At 36.6% G+C, this 21,298-nt stretch overlaps 1 protein-coding gene across 1 annotated transcript in view; it reads right to left on the reverse strand.

Moving 5' to 3' along the window:
* Nucleotides 1-21,298, reverse strand: part of CNTNAP4 (contactin associated protein family member 4) — a 598,489-nt gene that overhangs the window by 448,577 nt on the left and 128,614 nt on the right. Inside the window, exon 2 of the mRNA XM_069088042.1 lies at nucleotides 20,718-20,828. Within this exon, the coding sequence (XP_068944143.1) occupies nucleotides 20,718-20,828 (111 nt within the window). The remainder of the gene's footprint in view (nucleotides 1-20,717; nucleotides 20,829-21,298) is intronic.

Consider the following 21,298-nt stretch of genomic DNA (forward strand, 5'->3'; position numbering starts at 1 on the left):
TTATTGCATGCCAGGTACTATGATAACTTCTTGGCATAAAAAGAAAGCCATAAGACAATTCCTTCTCTTGATGATTTCATAATTTAATGCTAAACCCCCCTTTTATAGCTATATAGCTTTAATAATAAAATGCATATTTATCCAGAAGGTTTTAAGCACAATCCTGATTTGGGGAAGTTGCTTGGACTAGATAAATGGGATGTTGTTTCAGTCTTAGGAAACAGTTGCTGTTTCTTCACTTCATTAATCCTGCCTTTACTTAAACCTCTTCTCAATTACAGGCAGAGTATTTTTCAGCAAGTGCATGCACCTGAAGGCTGCAGAGACCAGGAAACAAACACAGTTTTGACAAATATCAGGCATGTGAATAAACATGGACAATTCATTATATTTCTCTGAGCCTCAGTTTCCTGACCCATGAAGTGGGGAAAATACTGATTGTGCTACCAAGTTTCTGTTGTTTGTCCTTCATTCTCAAAGAGGACCAATGACATCATAAGAGTGACACACATAAATTTGATTAAGTGAGGCAGAACTGCACAAAGTCTTCAGCCTTACTCTTTCCTCCAGAGTCACTGAAGTTCAGAGGTCAGACAAAAGACAAGACCAAAGTCAAGGTGATGACCCATGGAGAATCTATTCAAGGGTGAGAAAGAAGAGAAGGAAAAGGTGGAGAGAAAGAGAGCAGTGGTAAAGGAAGCTTTTCTGGAACTGTTAGCAGCAAGTTCACAAGGTTATTGTGAGAAAAGCACTGATGTATCTAGAAGAAATATGTGCTTCCTAATACCCTAACTCATTATAATTTGAGTAAGCAAGTTAGGGAAATTATCCATGGAGGAGAATGGTTGAGCAAATGAATGAGCGACAGAAACAAATCAAATACATTAAAATGTTCAGGCTAAAGTCAACTGAAGTGTTTACTAGCACACAGTCTTGCACTCTCTCCAAATCAAAGAGTGTTTTAGCTAACAATCATTATGTTAGTTGTTCTGTGGGTGGCAAAGCAATTATTCTCTGCAATCATTGAATGTGCATCCTACCAGAATACTTAGGCTATAGTGATTGAAAACACTTTAGTTGTTCTCTAATGGTTGTAATTTTGAAACTGGTACCTTTTTCTTCAAACTTCAATTTTTAAAAAGATGGAAGAAACTCTTTCGGTGGAATTGTTTTGTTTGAGATAAAATATCTTTCAAGTAACCATAAGACTTCTTTTAGAAGGAAGTGGCTATGTTAACTAACTAAACAAAAGTCTTTTCATTTCTTAGTATGACAAACTCTTTAATATTGGGAACTTGGAAGGGATTTCATATTTCGTGACTCAAGAACAGAACACCAAGTGACCATCTTCCTTTTAACCAAAATTCCAGCAATTTTGCCTGCCTGGCTTTTCTCTTGACACTAAATTCTATACAGAATAAAAAAAGGAATAAAGTACTAAAGATGGCTTTCTCACAAATTTAAAAAGAACTATCGTATTAGCACCAAAGTAAGGAGTTAGCGTAGTTAAATTAGAAAGAAAGAAGAAAACATTGGCCTTAAACTTCTGAGCCCCATCCAAGTTCTGCTACTTACTACCTGTGTCACGTTAGGCAAATGGCTATATCTCAGGGCCTTGCTGCCCCAAAGAAGAAACTGTGTCAGATAATAGCTCTAAATTCCCTTCCTGCTCCTGATACTCTGATCCTATAGGATAATGGAGGACCTAAAACCTATATCTATACCCCATGAATGATGTGATTTGCAATACCACAGATCTGTTCAATCTAGACTGGCTCACCATAGATCATCACAGCTAAAGAAAATCTCATAAGTTACTGAGAATTCCTGAATTACATCTGGCTCTAACTTAATTTTACCCAGAAGGATAAGAAAAGAGAAACTTTAAGTAACTCACATACATAGTATTTGAGCCATTCTTCCCTCTTCCCTCTTTCTTATCCAGCATGTCTAATCAGTTTCCAGTTTTTGAAAATCACACACCCACAATATCTCCCATATATCTGCCCTTTTCTCAATCATCCTAGTTCAGATCCCATTCATCTTTGTTTGGGACTATTAAAACAGCTTCCTATTTGTTCTCCCTACATCCATTTTCTCCTTGTCTATCTTCCATGCAGCTGCCAAACTAATGCTCCTAAAGCACAGATATGATGATGTCACTCCCTTTTTCAAAATCTTCTTCACTTCCCATTCTCTCTAAGAATATCTGTTTCTCTCTAGTATTCTAAGTCATTCTCCTGTTGTCTCTCACCTATCATTTCAGATTGATTTCATATTATTTCCTCTCATCTATTCCATACATCAGCCATACTGGTCAACACGCTCTTTCTCATAAAGAATATTCCGTCATCCACCTTCATAACTGATAGATGTTTCCTCATCCCTGGAATGTTCATCCTTATCATTTGGCAGTAAAGTTATTTGGGAGCCTTAACTTTATTCAAGGCTCAGGGAAGTGCCACCTTCTATGTGAATTCTTTCATTTCCTCTCTACGTACAACCATGCGTTACCATTTTCCCCAGCACATTACTTTGTTTTACTCTTCATATATCTTGTACTTAAAAAAAATCTTTTCTCTTTCCCCTCCAATAGAAGGTAAGCTCCTTAAAGGTAGGGATTGCTTTTATCTTTGTCTCCGCATCTCCACTTCCTACAAGTGAGTTATATTTGTTTGGTTAGTTTGTCTTGTTTATTTTTTTTCTAGACTTGTGATTTTGCAAATGTGGGGAGCTCCAGGGAAAGTAAACTCCTTCTACTAATGCAGATCTGCATATATTATATATCTTAGAATCCTAGGAAGTCATCTTGGGGCCATGAAAGTTTAAATAATTTGTTCAGATCCACAAGGTCCTATGAAACACAGGCAGTATTTGGACAAGGTTACCCTCACTTTGAGGGTTACCTCTATCTGATGGTTACCTCTCTTCTTTATCATGTCTTCTATGTGATTGAGCATAGTAAGTGCTTAGTAAAGGCTTCTTGAATAGAATTGTGAATTAAAGCCAAATGCCCCACCTAATACTTAAGGACAAGATATTTGAATTATAACCCTATTTACTAACTACACAAATTCATTACATTCAATACTGATCATAAAGAAAACCATGCATCTTTGTTTGGTATCACTGAGTAGAATAGTTTATAGAAAACAAATAAGAGAAATTATATATGAAAATAATGGCCTGCTCTTTAAAAATTACAAAATTCTCTGAGCTTTCCTAGATGTATTTGTTCCACATATAAGCATTATATAAAACTCTCAAAAGAACCTCCTTTTTTGCCCTATTCCCAGGCTTTTTGAGTTTTTCATTTTATTTCAGTCTAACTTCGCATACATAATATTCTGCTGGGTATTCCTTAGCCTCAGTTTTTACTACATGAAAGCCATAGATATGCTAATTTATTTTCACCATCTTGAAATAAGCAACTGAAGAACTGTTTAAGCCAAATAATCAAAGCAGCATTTTACAGAGGTTTAAGGCTATGAACACTTTTAAATTCCATTGACTTAAAGTAACTACTGAAAACCTATTTCAATCAAATAAATTACTGGAAGAGCAGTAATTCAAGAGTGGATGGGGTTGACCTTGATAATCTCTAAATTCTCTTTAGACTCCAAGATTACATAAATCTATGGTTTTCCCCCTTATTTTACAGTTCTCATTTTATATTATTCCATTTCTTCTCATCTATGCCTTTCATTTTATCTGATGGAAGCTACTTCAAAATGTTGTCATACAAATTCCTGCATAGCTCATATGCTCATATTTTTTTTCTTAATTATAACATCTTTCTTTCTCTTTTTTCATTTCCTATTTTTTATAAAAGGAAATTTCATATATATATATTAGATTGTATTATATATAACAAGGTATATTATGTATGTATATGTAAAAAGGTAGAACAGACAGGCAGGGGAGAGAGAGACAGAGAGAGAGAGAGAGAGAGTAAGTATTTTGTATAGGGTGGAAGTCAAGGGCGATTTCCACTAATTGTCACAGGAATGTTTGCCTTGCTCATTTCCAATGAAACACTAGTGTTTTCACAAAGTAACTCTTTGTTTTCATGCTGAACTTTATGTGGACATCTATTTAGCTTGGTACTCTGCAGCTCAGAACTCTTCAGTTCAAGCAATCTATCAGCCTCAGGTGTAAGAATCATATACATTCAATATCACACACAGACTTTCAAAAAATATTCTAAATTTGACCCTCAAAATCTTATTCAAGTGGTGTGGAGGTATTCCTGGGTTCTAGAAGACTCTTCAGGTAGAATAAAAGCTCTGGCAAATACTACCCATGATGGAGACAGTTTGCACATAATGCTGACAAGAGACAAATTTTCATGTTAGAAGAACAATATACTTCGTCTAAAAAGGTTTTTCACCAGTCAACTAGCCACATGATGATGAATTATTTGAGCATGGTAGCGCATGAAACAAATAAAAATACAAAAGGACCCTAGAGTTGGTCAGTGGATATAATAGAATGATGGATGATTTCAGAAGGGGGGAAAGCAGAAGTTAATAAGAATCACACAGTTTTTTAGAACATTTTTAGTAGGTGTTTTTACTAGACCTATGAATAGATTTTAGAGGTGAATAAATTTGGATATGGAAAAAAATTCATCATATCTTTATATTCACTAACCTCTAACTGCATTGTCTCTCTACATATAATATCTATGTCTTTCTATCTATCAATGTATTAAGCTATCTATGTATAATTCTGAGAAGTGGTGCATAGGATTAAACAGAATGGCAAAGGGAGTCCATGACACAAAAAATGGTTAAGAATACCTGATCTATAAACATTAACATTTCTTTTGATGCTCTAATTTTGAAATACCTGTCTAGTAATAAATAAAGAAGCAACCATTAGAAGATGAAACATAGGTATATTGGTAGTACAGTGGATAAAGCACAAGATTGGAGTCATAAAGACCTGAGCTCAAGGGGCAGCTAGGTGGAACAGTGAGTGAAGCGCCAGTGACAGAGTCAGGAGGACCGGAGTTCAGTTCCGACCTCAGACACTTAACACACATACACACACACACACACACACACACACACAAACTAGCCGTGTAACCTTGGGCAAGTTACTTAACCCCATCTGCCCTCCAAAAAAAAAGACCTGAGCTCTAATACTACCTTACACTTATATTCGCTGTGGTAACAACAAGAAAGTCACTTCTCTGTGCCTTTGCTTCCTCATCTGTAAATTGAAGATAATAATAATACCTAACTTATAGGGTCCACGAGAGAAATAAATGACCTAAGTCATGCAAAATGCTTTGCAAAACACAACACTCTATGTAAATAGTACCTAGTACTGTTGTTATTATTATTAATATTGTTTCTTTAAAGAAGGTGAAGAAGGAAGTTGTAACATCATGGAAAGATAGATATAATAATTTGTTTAGAGAGACAAGACAGTTGGCAGAATTTTGTTCATGCCATCAAAAGCAACAAGAAACAGTATTTTAGGGATATTTTGTGGCACTCATGGTATGCCAAGGGGATGCCATGACAAGTATTGCAATTTATGTCCCAACATCTACTGGAAAGCATTAAAAAAGTAGAGAAGGCTTAAGAAGAACTAAATAAGATACTTCAATTCAGATCATGGGTACTGAAGATGATATAAAAATATGTTGGAAAACATAGTTCATGAAAAAGAAAGGATATAAAGGCTTATAGAAGATACAGAAGAATCATGTCTGTATCATGAATTTTAAGAGCATCAAAATACGAGATATTATGATTGCCAAATAATATCAAAATTAAATTGATATTTTAATACACAGGAAATGATTCATCACTGATATTAGAGTCTTTGTCAAATTAGCCATCTGGGTAGTGAGACAACCAACTTGTTAAAATAACATTAAAATGAATACCAAATTAAAAAAAATAAAATTCAGAAGATGTGGAGTATAATGGAAACAGATAAAGCTCAATAAGGCTATTTCCCTTTCCTAAGGATACTTAATTGATATAAATTAATTATGACAATGAAAAGCTCAAGAAATCTTAGAAATTACTTCAGTAAGTAAATACATCATCTCCTTGCCAGGTAGAGAGATATGACAACTCTGGTGTCAAATACAATCTTATTCAAATCTTACGTAAGGGAAATGGGATATTTTGAACAATATAGATTCATAAAACAGTGGAGTGAAAACAGAAAGCTTTGTGAGACCCAGCCAAGGCAAATTATGTCATGGACATTTAGAGATGTACCTGGAAGTAAGAAAAAGAACAAATTCAACATGAAAAGAATTATAAATCATTCTACAACAAACACTGATCAGTAAATGAAAGTAGAACATCCACATTGATCAGCTGATGTCAGTCTCTGTTGTGCTGTTTGAGGAGGTAAAAATGTAAGTCAAGAAGACAAAAATAGGAAGAACAGCTGGACTAGACCAAGTATACACATATGATATATCTCCATGTTGGAGGTAACACAGTCTAGAGAGAGGTAATGAATTCATTCTCAAGGTATTTCTGCATGAATGAATGAATTCACGAATGATCAGTTATTAATTATGCTTTCCCTATGCATTTAATGGTGTGCTGAGATGTATTTGAGCTACATGTGATCAACACCAAGAAGAAAGAAAGAAAAAGAAAAAAAGAAAGAAAGGAAGAAAGGAAGAAAGAAAGGAAGGAAGGAAGGAAGGAAGGAAGGAAGGAAGGAAGGAAGGAAGGAAGGAAGGAAGGAAGGAAGAGAAAAAAGAGGAAATTTATTTTATGTTTTATCCAAAACTAGGATTTAATTATTGTGGAAAACTACCTCTATCAAGGGAGATTGACTCAATACTTAATAATCTTGGAGAATTGCCTGGGAAGATAAAGCAACTCAGCCTGGGTCATAAAGGAATTGAAACTCTTTCTCTATGGCAAGCTCTCTATCCTTTCTAGTCTTCTATACAAAATTTCACATTCTTTTTTCAGGAGGAGATGAGGAAAGGAAGTGAGAGGTGGTTGAGGAGCTATGGTAGGAACCAAAAAGTGTGATTAAATTGCAGGTCCCTATAAGGGAACTCCTGGAACTCCTTATATCAGTGCATATCAGGATCTGCTTTGCAATTTAGAATCTTTTGACTATGAATTGAGTATCATATTCCTGGGAGGGAAAATATAATCTCTGTCTGATGAAGGAAGTATGACATAGTAGAAGAGATGTTGTTTTGGATTAAGAGAACCTGTAACCCACTACTTGAATAGCATTGTCAAATCACTTAGATTGTATAAACCTCAGTTTCCTCAATTGTAAAACAAGAAGGTTAGACTAGATAGTTTTCTAAGTTCTCTTCCGGCTCTAAATCGATATTCCTATGAGACTAGTCAAACAAGACTGATAAGGTTAAATCACACAGTTCCTTTATAATCAATGAATTTAGCACTTTAGAGTGTAATGTGCTCAGTGTCATACACCCTTTGCTATTTATGAAATGTTTCACTTAAAATTTGAAAGGGATATATCTTTTACAAGGTACAAACAGAACTTCTCTAGAAGAAGCGGGACCTTAACACCTAATTTTCTCTCTTAGCTGACCATTATGTTGATACATTTTGTAGCTATTTTCAAGGAGATTTCCCTTTCTATTTTTTCCTCCACTTTTGTTTTTGATATATGAAATATGCTGTCAATTTGAGAAATTATTTTCTCCCCTGCTTAATTGCACAATAGCTTTAGTAAGGTTAATTAAACCAGAGCGATTTAGTGACTTCCCTAAGGTCACACTAACTGTCAGGATTTGAAACCAGGCCCTCAGCCTCTACATCTGGTCCTTCTTATACTATACAACACTTCTTAATGATTCATGCAGTTTACTTATCTGTATGTGACATTTATATCCTCTGTAATGATGAATAAAATAGCTACAGAGAATGCAGAACAATTAAAAATAGCAATAACTATGCATGAGGCAAATGAAGGAATATAATATATAACAGTGGATGTATAATTCTGAAAATAAGGGCATGGCCATTTCACAAGAAATAAAAATGAGAGGCAGTGTAAGAGCCTCCCCTCCATATGCATTATAATATTAGCAGCAGAATTAATACTAAAACTCCTGGATCTCACATGCTGTCACTTATTATACCATCTTCTGAATTTGTAATATGCCATAAAGGATAAGGACACTGGACTGAATTTCAGTTCCAGACTGTTCATTTAATAATTGTGTGGGGGCAGCCAGGTAGCACAGCAAGTGGGAACACTGGCCCCAGTGTTGGGATGACCTGGGATCGAATCTGGACTCAGACACTTAGCACCACACCCAGAAACACTTGCCGTGTAACCTTGAGCAAGTTACTTAACCCCAATAGCTTAAAAAAAATTGTTTGAATTTGGCCAAATATCTTTGCTTCTGGGAGCCATGTCTTGCATTCCTTATTTGGAAAAAAGAAATGGACATAATCTTTCTCATGCCTATCTCTTTGGGACCAAAAGACAATGCATTTGAAAGTATTTTGAAGTACATAAAATACTAAACAAATATAAATTGTTATTATTATTATTTACTTCACTGAATTGTAGTTCCTAATTCAGTTTTATACCCTCAAAACACTTTAAAATATTGTAACCAAAGTGACACAGTGTCAGATGATTTTTCTATCTAAATACATTGAGAAACAATTTCTAAGTTTATAGTTTCTCTTTGACCAGGCTGTCATGATGATGGAATATTTCTAACTAGATTGGGATGGGAAACAATTGATTAAGTAACAAAGAGAATAACCTTTCTCATTTTAGCTCTGGATGTTATCCTGAAAACTTTAAAATATTCATTGTCCAAACTGAACATTTGTTATAATCAAATACAGTTTAAAATAAAGAAAAAGTCAGTGCTCTTCATTTAAGGCTAATCAGAAGGAAATAAAGCACTTTTCCATCAAGTTTAAATGGATGTTTGCTTTTTAAATCATTTGTAGAGCATCTGATTCTGGACAACAAAAAATATCTACTAACTCATGTCTTTATTTCACGTACTCAAGACAAACCACAGAGGGAATAATCCTGTTATTAGCTGAAGTCAAGTCTGATTTTCCATTGGTAGTAGGTGATCCTAATTTGTTCCAGAAGGTACCTGTGCAAGTAAATATGTAAGGAGTCAGGGTGGGATGACTGACCAGTACTTACTTGTCAGTTCTAGCAGTGTGTGCAAAATGCTCTGCTTGGTGCCAGTCCAAACTGATGCCCTGTAACCTACTTCTGAAAGTGCATGATGAGGGGGAATGGAAGGGCCCACCTGTCCACTTTAAAGCATGTGAAATTTCTTCTGAGTAGTGTGACCTATATGAGAATCCAGTTTTCAGAAAAGCTGAATGGAAGGTCCTTACCTTCAGTTCACATAATCTGAAAGTATGCTATGATATCTTCAAATGGTTTGCTGAGGCAGAAGTAGGTATGGGTAGAAAAAAAATAATAGAACCAATTTATCTAGTCCTTCCTTTCCTTGTTTCTTCCTTACTTCCTTCTTTCCTTCCTCTTTCTCTCTCTCTCTCTCTCTCTCTCTCTCTCTCCTGCCCCTTCTCTCCCTCCCTCTCTCTCCTTCTCTCTCCTCCTTCTGCTTCTTTTGGCTCAGGCCTGGATTGTCTTCTACTGGGAAGGTGGGTCATGCAAACAAAATGAGGGAATTGTATGACAGGTGCAGAGTCACAGGCACATGCCCAAAGACAAGCAGGTTATGGGGGAAGAGTGAACAAGATTATTCTTGAAGAGGTGAAGGACCATATCAAGGCCATGGTAAAGGTAATAAATATATACAGACATAAATTTCTGAGCATCCTTGAGTTTCCTCTTCTCTTTGTTATTGATAAGACTTCTAATTATCCTTTTTCATTTTCTATCACACTGCCAGGAGTAGAGAAGATTCTGAGATTAGGAGCTGTTGTTGGGGATAAAGAAGCAGATGTTTGTTACTTGTGTCTGTGGTTCCCGTTAACGATGCTCCCACAGGCTGAGCTGGGTATCCAGAAAAAGGACTGGGACAGATCCTGGAGAGCTGCAGAGACCTTGAGCAATGTGGAACCGGCAAGGAGTATAGGACCTGGCAATGTTGTAAAGACCAGACCCGAACAGAATTTGTGGTTGCCGTGAAATCCCCAGTTTTTGTTGAGATTGAATGGAAGGTCAATCTAAGTTCCCCAATATTTCCCTCTGAGTTTTTTTTTTTTTTTCCAAAAGCTTGCTAAGCCAGTTTTGGTGAATTCTAAATCTGCATTCCTAATTCCTTCCTTCTATCTATGAGATGAGAGGAGGTGATAAAGGGAAGAAATTGCACAAAGTTATTTCTTTACTATTTGCTTATGCAAAGTTTCCATTTACATTAATATGACCATTAGAAAAACTATTTGAGTCTATTAATGAAATCAGTTGAATAAGTGAAGGAACTTTCCCTAAATAGAAGGTGGGTACTTGAGAGTAGAGATGAAAGATTTCCTTTTGGAATATATTTTATACCACATTGTCGTCCTAGAACTGTAATGAATCTAAATCCAGCACCAAGGTATTATGAGCTCTGGGAGTTGAGAGGGTAAGAGGGGACAATATTCTAGATGTTGGCAGGCTGAGATCCCTCTCCTGAGCAGTGAGGATACTGTGACATATTGGGAAGCCAGTGTGTATGCACACTGTGTGCCCTTTGACAAAGTCCTTAGCCAAGCAGCCTGAGGATCTTATTATATGTAGCCCAGAATGCATCTTACACTACCAATGGCAGGCAGCTTCTCTATAAATGGCAGAAAGCAGGACAATGTGGCAGATCTAGGTTGTTACTGCTTCTGCAGCATCACTAAATGTATACACCTAGCCCACACCACCTGTCACACATTAATTTATATAATCATCAGCAAGAATCATTCTCATTCCAGATTCATTTTTTTATGGTTCATACTTAAGCAAGATATCAACCTTAATGAATTTTATTTGCAAGTTAATGAAGTTGAGGGGGGGCAGACACCCATTTTAATTATCTTTTGCTATCAACTTACCTGATTAGGAATTCATTGTTTTTGTTTGTTTGTTTACATTTTGTCCTTTTCTCCCTCCCTCCAGTTGCCCTGCAGTATCCACAAAGGAAATCTAAATTAAGACTAATTTATGGAAGGCTAGAGATTATTTTCAGTGTTTTAACATCCCTCATGAAATCAAGATCATACTATGGAAAAGTAGGAAACAGCTCTAGTCTGTTCATAAGTAACCAAGCTAAAAAGGAAATGGACCAGTCTAGTGAATAAATAAGATATTAAGGCCAGCATCCTGGGGTGCCCAGTGACCTTAGAGCTAAAGGAGAAGGCACAAGATGAGTAATCTTCTAATTAGACATCCTACTGTTTTTAATGTATGGGAGATGAAGGTGTCATGGAAAAAGCAGAGATAATTACTAATGCCCAGCACATCAGGGAGAGATTAGAAGAATGCAACTGTTTAAAATAATGAATCGCATCCAACTAGTGGGAAAAGATCAAATAAATAGCTTACTTTTTGGAAAAGTATTAATGCATTCATGCCACTTGTGTACCATTTGGCAAATGACTTCTCCTAATGCACTAAATGATACTCTAGAGTTCATGCACCTCCAAAAAAAAATAAAATAAAAACCAAGTCATTCACTGCACTCTTGCAAAGAAAAAGAGGTTCAAATTGTCCGTGCAAAATTTCAGGGGTGGCTAGGTGGTGCAGTGAATAGTATACTGGCCCTGGAGCCAGGAGGACCTGAGTTCAAATCTGGCATCAGACATTTAACATGTACTAGCCGTGTGACCTTGAGCAAATCACTTAACTCCAATTGCCCTGCCCTTCCCCCCTCCAAAAAAAAAAAAGCAAAAATAAATTTCATAGCTGAAGACACATAGTCCCAAGTGTAACTCAACCCCCACAAACACATGCATGAAGTTCAAGACCAGAGATATTAATGAAATCACACTATTCTCTCTCATTTTAATCATGTTTCTATACTCAGAGTTTCAATCATGCTGGCATTTCAATATAATATGTGACTTAAATGAGAGGAATACACATTGCATTTTCCTACATGTAGGCTAGGACAAATGGGTATTACTGTACCACTGAATTATTAAAGCATCACGATAGGAGGAACAAGAAACTAAACAGACCCCAAAGGCTTCACATATTCTGGACTAGATCCCTGAAGCAATGGCCCGATCTGCACCAATCCGTTCTTGCCTAGGAAATCATGGAAATGTGTCCACACACATATGTGCCAAGCCACACAAGGAAGGGGAGTCCAGTATTATTGTTCACCAAACACATAGAAAATGTTCTCCAATAAAAGAAGCCTGCTCTAATGGGGAGAAACTCCAAGGAATTTTTGGTTTCTCTTCATTCTATTCAGTAAAGGCCTGGACACTTCTGATATGACCCCCCCCCAAAAAAAAAATAAAGGAATAAGATATTATTATACATTTGCCACAGGTTTTTGTTTACTACTCTGTATTTCTTTGTTTCAGTCTCAGCTGAAAAACATTGTAAAAGCCTTGATTTTCCTTTTCAGTAGACTTTGATGTTGAGATCAAAAATCTTTCACAAAAAAGTGTCCATAAAAAAGAATATACTTCCCATTAGTAACCGACAACACTAAGTGCAATTCTTAGGTATGACACTAATGACATGAATTGCAAAATTATTTCTATAGAGGTAGAATTTTGCAATGTATGTCATCAATGTTACAATACATACACACAAGTTTAAAACCACACTAAGTTTTTAGAAACTCCTATATACGTGTGTGTGTGTGTGTGTGTGTGTGTGTGTGTGTGTGCATGAGAAGGGTGAGCAGAGGGGATCCTAAAGATATCTTATTCATGCCGCCCTGTGGGTCTCATTTAGACAGATCCATAGGGACACATATAAATTACACAGGTAAAACATATCACATACTCATTTATAAATATATGTGTATATACACATACATGCATGTGAAGCAATATAGGAAATAGAACATGGAAAAGAGGCAAAAAATTTTGAGGTGAAAACTAACAGTTGTAGCAACAGAAACAAAGTTATTGATTACACTACATGCCACTCCAACAGAAAGAGGGAATAAGTGAAGAGTTTGGAATCACATCAAAGTTGTGACACATGATTGTGATATAGCAATGATAGGAGTCGTCAATTACTCGAATGAATGCTTTAGTTTATCTAACAGAAACAGAACAGCAAAGAATTCCCTAGCTTTAATATAATTTCATTCTTCTTTAACCATAGATGAGCGATCATACTGTCAGTTTGACTCACTAAGGCAGATTTCCAAGTTGAACTTGACAGCAGCACCCTGGTAATACGCTCCTCTGAAGTAAAAGTACCTGGTAAACTTTCTGGGGTTACCAGAATAACCCTCAGCTCCCTCTCAGCCCTTAGCTCTACTTCTCTTGAGAGGCCAGCGCTACATGTAAAGTGGTATGAAAATTCCTCTTTGTGAACCTGATGCATTTCAATGAGAGTTAGTCAAGTGGTCTTGACTTAATGACGTAAGGTTCCCCATGGAAAAAGACACACATGCCTAATGTTGCATGTAATGTTTTTTGCTCTAGGCAGAGAGTAAATACACAAAAGTTAATAAACAGAGAATGAAATGTATACAACATATAAGAAATCAGAAGCTGTTAGTTCACTACTCTCTGAAATTCTCTGTCTTCCTGGATATAGGACTGGGCTAGATACCAGACTGTAAGGTAGCATTCAGTTTGAGTTCTCCCTTAAACGCACAAAGGAGTGCAATAGCAAAGTTCCTATAACATGTTCAACTCATATTTCCTAGAAGACTGACTTTACGAGGGGGGTAAAGGAATCCATGATATGATATGCAACATGTACATGTACATATATGTATAAATGTATCCTATCATGTGCTCCTTCACTCTTCCAGTCAGGAGAGGGAGACAGAGACAGAGAGACAGAGAAAGAGAGATAGGGAGAGACAGAAAGAGAGAAAAATAAGATAGCAAATTAACAGCAATATCAGAGGAAAGACACTAGCAATTGAGAGGGTGGAGAGTGAAAGACCAGAAAACTACTCTTGTAGAATATGAATGTTGAGCTAAGTTGAAAGAAGCCAGAGCAACAAGAAAGTAAAGGTAAAAGCATTCCATGAAGGAGGAAAATCAGAGAAAAGGCATAGAGTCTGAACATGGAGGGTCTTGTGAAAGGAAAAGCCTGTGTGTCTAGATTGTACAGTATGGGGACAAGAGTGATGTATAAGATGTCTTTGAGGTAGAAAGAGGGAGGTTGTTAAGGATTATAAAAACCAGAGGAGTTTATATTTAATCATTCAAATAAAGGGTAATAGAGAAGTAATAGAGAGGAAATATTGGCATTTTTTCTGTGTATGTGGATGTTTGGGTCAGGCTTGGGATTTAGGAAGATCACTTTGATAACTGAGTGGACTGAAGTGGAGAGAAACATGAAATGGAGACCAACCAATAGTCTGTTACAATAGTTAAGACATGAAGTGATAATGTGCTGCGCCAGGGGGATGGACTGTGTGAGTATAAAGAAGGGGACATATGTGGACTATGCTGCAAAGGTTGAAACAATAAGACTAGAAAACAGACTGGATGTGTGTGAAGTGAATTGTGAGCCTGGGTTCCTGGGAGGGTGACAGTGTCCTCAACAGTAAGAGGGAAGGTCAGAAAAGGATAGCTGGTAAATGGGACTCATGAGTTCTCTTTGGATACATTGAGTTTATGATGGGACATCCAAGTTTGAGTTGTATAAGAGCCAGTGGATAAGGTGAGACTAGAGTTCAGGAGACAGCTTATGATCGTATATATCAATTTGGAAATCACTTTAAAATAGATGATAATTGAACCCATCAGACCTGATGAGATATACCATCAACATAACAAATTTAAAAACATAAGGCCTTGGTCAGAGCCGTGGGGCACATTTATGATTAACAGTCTGATATAGATGAAGAACTAGGAAAGGAGACTGAGAAGATGTCGTCAGACACTTAGAGAACCGGGAGGGAAGTATGAGGAAATCCTTGGGAGGAGAAAATAGCAAGAAGAAAGAAGAGATAAACAATATTAAAGTCTGCAGAAAGGTTAAGGTGAATGAGAATTGAGGAAAGGACAAACAATTTGGCAGTTAAGAGATCATGGCATCCTGGAAGAAGCATTGACAATTAAATGATGAAATCAAAAGCCAGATGCAGAGTGAGAGGAATAAAACAAGAGAGAGGAAACAGAGGCATTGAGTTTTAGACAGTTTTCTCAAGAATTTAGCTGAGAAAAGGAGAAGAAATGCAGGACAACGAGTAGGGATAATAGGATCAAGTAACATTTTGGTGTTGCTTTGCTTTGTTTTGTTTTCATAATTGGGGAGACGTCGGTGTGTGTGTAGACAGCAGGGAAAGATGTCTGCATGAGCTGAGATTAGGACTTTTAGGCTATGAAATAAAATGAACCAAAATTTCCTGATGAAAATGAGAATTCTGTGAACTCACCAGAGACCATGAGAAGCTGAACAACTAAAAGAGAAATAAAATTGTTAGACAAAAAAATGTAGGAATGAAATTAGGAAGTAAATCAGACATAGGCAAGCAAAAAGACAAAAATAATAACAACTGAGTTGAATATGAAGAATTTGTCTAAAGGAGAGACAGAGAGTCAGAGAGACAAAGAGTCAGAGAGGCAGAGAGAGAGACAGATTCAGAGAGACAGAGAGATGCAGAGAGACAAAGAGATGGAGACACAAAAAGAAACAGAGACAGGAGAAGAAAGTTTGAGTACTGAAACAAATAGCAGAATAGAAGACAATGACAAACCATGGTTATTGTCCTTGAAGAGACATCTCCCCTTCCCATCCCCCCTGGACTTTTATTTCCTTTTTCTGGGGAATATATTCATGATTTTAAGTATTTATCTTTTACTCTCTGAAATATCACATTCCACACTCTCTGCTTCTTTATTAAGGTAGCTGACAAATCTTGTTTGATCTGTATTGTGATTCCTGAATATTTGATCTCTCTCTCTCTTTTTAACTTGACTGCAAGCAGCATGTGTAATAGGGAATATATATGGCCAATGTAAATCACAATCATAGGATAGTCAGACCTTGATGGGATTTTTTTTTTCAGAAACTCCTTTCAGAGTTGACTTTGGGCAGGGTTGTCGGATGGATGAGCTGCTCTCTTATCAAGTTAGGCTGGTTCCCCAAGTCAATTATGTCCTTTATAGTACAGATGAGTTGATCCATGAGGTAGCCTCAGTTTTACTCTTGGATGATGAGCTGCAATTTCTAACACTTCTGTCTTCAAGATTAACTGGGTGCATTTTGTGAGCTTGAATGTTATTGTACTCTGTCCTAACAGGTAAAGACCCTTAGATCAATAATACCACCTCTAATTCAGTTTACTTGGGTCTTTGAATCATAGGTCTTTCACCTTTCACGAAGGACAAGTGAGAAAATTAATTAAGACAATTAATTAAGACAATCTGTCATATTCTAATTTTTTTTTTGTTTCTGAGTTGAATTTTCTCAGTGAAAGAATTTATTCCAGGTAAAGGTGACCCTTCCCATTCCTACTACATTTCCTAGGTTCCAAATGTGTCTTACTCATATCAGAGGTTAGAGTCATAATGACATAATCTGTACCCTGAAGCAAGTTCATTATCTCTGCTCACCAGTTTTGTTTTGTTTTTGTTTTTCTTCTTCTTTTGAAAAAAACATTTTATTTATTTATTAATTTTTAGTTTGCAACATTCATTTCCACAAGATTTTGAGTTACAAAATTCCCCCCTATCTTTCCCCTACCCCCACCCCAAGATAGTGAGCTCACTGAATATCCCTGCCCCCAATCTGTTCCCTCTTATATACTCCCTCAACCCCTCATAACTTTCTAGTGTGGCAAGATAGATTTCTACACCCCAGTGTCTCCCCCGCCTACTTTCCTGTAGGGTAAGATATCCAACTGAGTTTATGCTATTCTCTCTTAAGCCAAATTGAATGAGAGTGAGGTTGACCCATTCCTTTTCACCTTCCTACTCTTCCCCTCCATTGTAACAGCTTTCTCTTGCCTCTTTTATATGAGATAATTTGCCCTATTTTATCTCTCTCTTTCTCCTCTCATTATATTCCTCTCTCACATCTTAATTTTATTTTATAGATATCACCCCCTCATATTCAACTCATCCTGTGCCCTCAGTCTATGTATACATGTACATGCATATACACATGCACATATGTATTTATACACACATAAACACTCCTATACATATATATATATATATAACTATATACATATATATATATATATATCCCCTTCAACTATCCTCATACTGACAAAAGTCTCAGGAGTTACAATTATTGTTTTTCCATGTAGGAATGTAAATAATTATATTTGTTTTATAGTTGCCAGAGCTATAAGATGGGTATTCCCTCTATAGCCAGAGCCACAAGCTCTGGTACACTGGCCATATACCCCAGGACCACTGCCCAAGATCACAATCCAGATCCAAGGAGGTCAAAGCAAGAGTGATTACGCTCTGAATGGTTGCATATTCCCCCCACTATCAATCTACAGGCAAGGAGCTCCAGAGGCAGGCACATGGCAGCAGCTGGAGCCACTTCACGTCGACCATATTTTATCAGGGGGCAGGGCGCAGATGGTGCTTTTCTATCACTGAGTTCCAACAGAGTTCCCTACTGACTTTTCACTTTCTCTTTTGCATTTATGGGTTGAGAAGTCTGGAAACCTCCACAGCTGCTGATGATTTACTCTCCTGAAGTCTTCTCTGGTCAGTCTGGGCCCATATGACTCACACAAGACTGTGTTAGTCTCCCAGATCAGTATGATAGCCCCTTCCTGTTGGCCATCCAGGCTGCCTTCAGTGGGAGATTTGTTTCTCTCCATCACTTTGTAGGTTCTGCAGCTTTAAAATTTGCTTGGAGTCATATTTTACAGGTATCAGAGATGGTTTAGGTAAGGGAGCTTAAGTAAGTTCCTGCTTTTACTCTGCCATCTTGGTTCTGCCCTGCTTATCAATTTTTTATGCAAATTCATTGTAATTTCCTATTCAGAGCTTCAGAATCCAATGGAAGGGATTGTTTCATTCAGAACTGAAAGGGCCTCACACTTATATTTCATATTTTCTGTATTTGTCTCTTACAATCTTTAACTTTGCTGGTCTAAACAGAGCACATCCTTACATGACCAATTCAAAAACATGTGGAATGAGTTATATGAACTCATGTCATAGGAAATAGAACTTGGAGGATGAAATATACAGTGAGTAAATGGAAAGGTTAATAAAATAAAAGTGAAAATGAGTAATTTTAATAAGCTTGGCCTAAAGAAATTTTAAATTTCCGAACTTCTTTGCAAATGTGGGTATTATAAAGAACAGCAATTTTTAGTTTTCCTGAAATGCCTTTTTTTCTTTTTCACAAATTAAGATGATATAAAAATATAAAGTATGTATATAATATTTAAATGGATTCTTGCTTTCTGGTCTCCCACAGCATTCCCCAGTTTGTGAAATTCAGGCCTATATACTTCAAATAGACCATGGAAAGAGGAAAAGCATCCATGTTACAAAAATATTGATAGGAGTGCTTTTTGTAATGACAAAAAAGGAAACTAAATAGCTAAAAAGAAAGAAATTAAAATCAATTAGAGATCGGCTAAAGTGATGATATATGCATATAATATAATGTTACTGAGTTATAAGAGATGATGCAATTTCAGAGAAATCTGGAAAGACTTATATGAACTGACTCAGAGTAAAGTGAGCAGAACTGGGAGAATTATTTATACAATAACAAGAACACTGTAAAGACATATATTCCTGAAAGATTTAAAAATTATGTTCAATGCATGGACTAACCATGATTCCAAAGACCAATAATGGAACATCCCTTTTGACAGAGTGATGAGGAACTCAGGGTGCAGACTGAGAAATATACATATATCTTTAGATATGGATAATAGAGGTATTAATCTTCTTTGACTAAACATATTTTCATGAAATAACTTCATAATTTTTTTCCTTTGCAAAAGAGGGAAGGCAAGAAGAAAAAAATAAAGAAAAGGAAAAAAAAATAGAACTCTGTCCTATAGGAGGGCCTTGATTATCCTGTGGCGTAAATAATGTTTATCATAATTAAGGTGATCAACAAATATTAAACAATTCCTCTGTTAAGGGAAAGCTGCAAAGGAAGTAAGAGAGAGAGAGATGGAGACAGAAACAGAGAAGGCAGAGAGGCAAGGAGAAAAAGTGATTTTCAGCTGTGTTCATGTCCTTCTGTTAGAGTGGACAGACATTCTTTGCAGTACCAGTGCTATTCTCATGGAATTTGATGTGCACAGTATGTTTTGTCACTGCATTTGTATGAAATGAACCACAGCCACGAGATGTCCCCAATTTAATCTAATTGAACAAATATTTATTAAGCCCTATATAGTGCTTAGTTTTGGAAACAAAAAATACATAATATATATTCCTTGCCCTCAAAGTACTCTCAGTCTAATCGCAGAGGAGGGAGGAAGGGATACAATAGACACATGGTTAAAAGACATCTGGGTGATGAAGTGGGTAGAACTCTCCACTTGGACCAGCAAGGCTAGAACTGAAATCCAGTTTCAGACATATATTAAGGCTGTGTGATCCTGGAGAGGACCCTTCAATTCTATTTGTCTCAGTTTTCTCATGTGTAAGACGGAGATAACCATATTGCATTCATTCCAGGGTGAGATGATATTTGTAAAGTGCTTTACAAACCTTAAGGTCCTATACGAATGTTAGCTGTTTCTGTTATTGATATAAATATAGGAGGAAGAAGAATGTGCCAAGGACAAAGCAGAAATCCAGACAAATATCTGCAATAAAATCGGAGGAGGGAGAAGTTCCAGTGTATTTGTTTTGGAGTCAGTTTTCTGCCTTTCCTTGAAGAGTTTTGCCAGCACTTCTATTCAAGGAGAGTAATTTATTTGTATCCCAAGTATACCCAAACACAGTTAGCCACACTACCACAGGGGCAAGGTGGATTAATACATACAGGATAATCCTAATGGAGCATACAGACATTTTTATATCCCATTCCTTCAAGAATCAATGCTAGAGTGAGCAAATCAAATCAACCAAATAAGAACTAAGCAAACAAAGATTTTTTTTTTTTTAACTCTAAGGATTCCCCAACCCCTACGGAAATACTCATACATCTAAAAGATTTATTTTATTCTCTTAGCATTCTAGCTCTAATTTAAACCAAGGGGTGTGTAAGTAGTCATGTATCATGTATTCATAATAATGATATACTAGAGGTAACTGGGATTGCTGCCATAGCAATTAAAAACTTTAATTTCTAAAACATCGCAGCCCAACTTGGCAGACACAAATGCATTTAAACAGTATTTAAATGTGTAAGTGATCATTTCAACCAGGTTTTGAAATATTACTTATATTCTAACTAGTCTTAAGCTTACCTCTCCCCAAGTATGGCCACAATGAAAGCAGCAACTGTCGTAAGTCAGGGAGGTAAAATTTTATTCTTAAGGTTTCCAAATGGGCACATTCTAATAAGCTTATTCCTTCATTCCATCTAGATTTCAATATTTCATGGAATACAGCATTCAATGTTTGAAAATCTTATGATTTTGCAAAATAATAATGTAGTGATTGAAAATGGAGAAATTCAGAACAAATCAACAGAAGCAAAGGAAGGAAACTTACCATCTCTTCGGTTAAGCCTTGCAAACCCAGGGCTATGGCTGCTAGACAGCTCTGAGGAACAGCTGAATGATGACTGAGGCAAAGTTGAAACCAGCTGATTATCACAGTTATCTGTTAGGGAAAAGCACCATACTCTGATTAATACATAGAATTAGATTTTATTGGAACCCAAAGATAAAAAAAGCAAAAGGATCACCAGGGAACCTGAGGCCTCCAGACCATATGTGACCTTCTAGGTCCTCAGGTGCAGCCCTTTGACTGAGTCCAAGTTTTACAGAACAATTTTTTTTTTTATGAAAAGGATTTGTTCTGTGAAGTTGGAATTCAGTCAAAGGGTTGCCCTTGAGGACCTAGAGGGCCACAGGCTCCCCACTCCTGCTTTACTTCAAATTTCAGAAAGTTCAGTCCTGATCAAAATTGTGTTCCTTCTTTTGTGATCTTCTCTGTCCTCCCCAAACCCAGTAATGACATTATGTTGATTAACGTTCCATCCATTTCTCTAAGTTTCATCTCTTATTCATCTTGACTTCTTTCATTCCCTAAATATTCTGCTAACTCCAGAGACAAGCTTGATAAATGAT

Source organism: Petaurus breviceps, unplaced genomic scaffold, assembly GCF_028583685.1.
Source record: "Petaurus breviceps papuanus isolate PSGF00001 unplaced genomic scaffold, PetGlider_PUasm1.0 183, whole genome shotgun sequence".
Classification (NCBI taxonomy): Eukaryota; Metazoa; Chordata; class Mammalia; order Diprotodontia; family Petauridae; genus Petaurus; species Petaurus breviceps.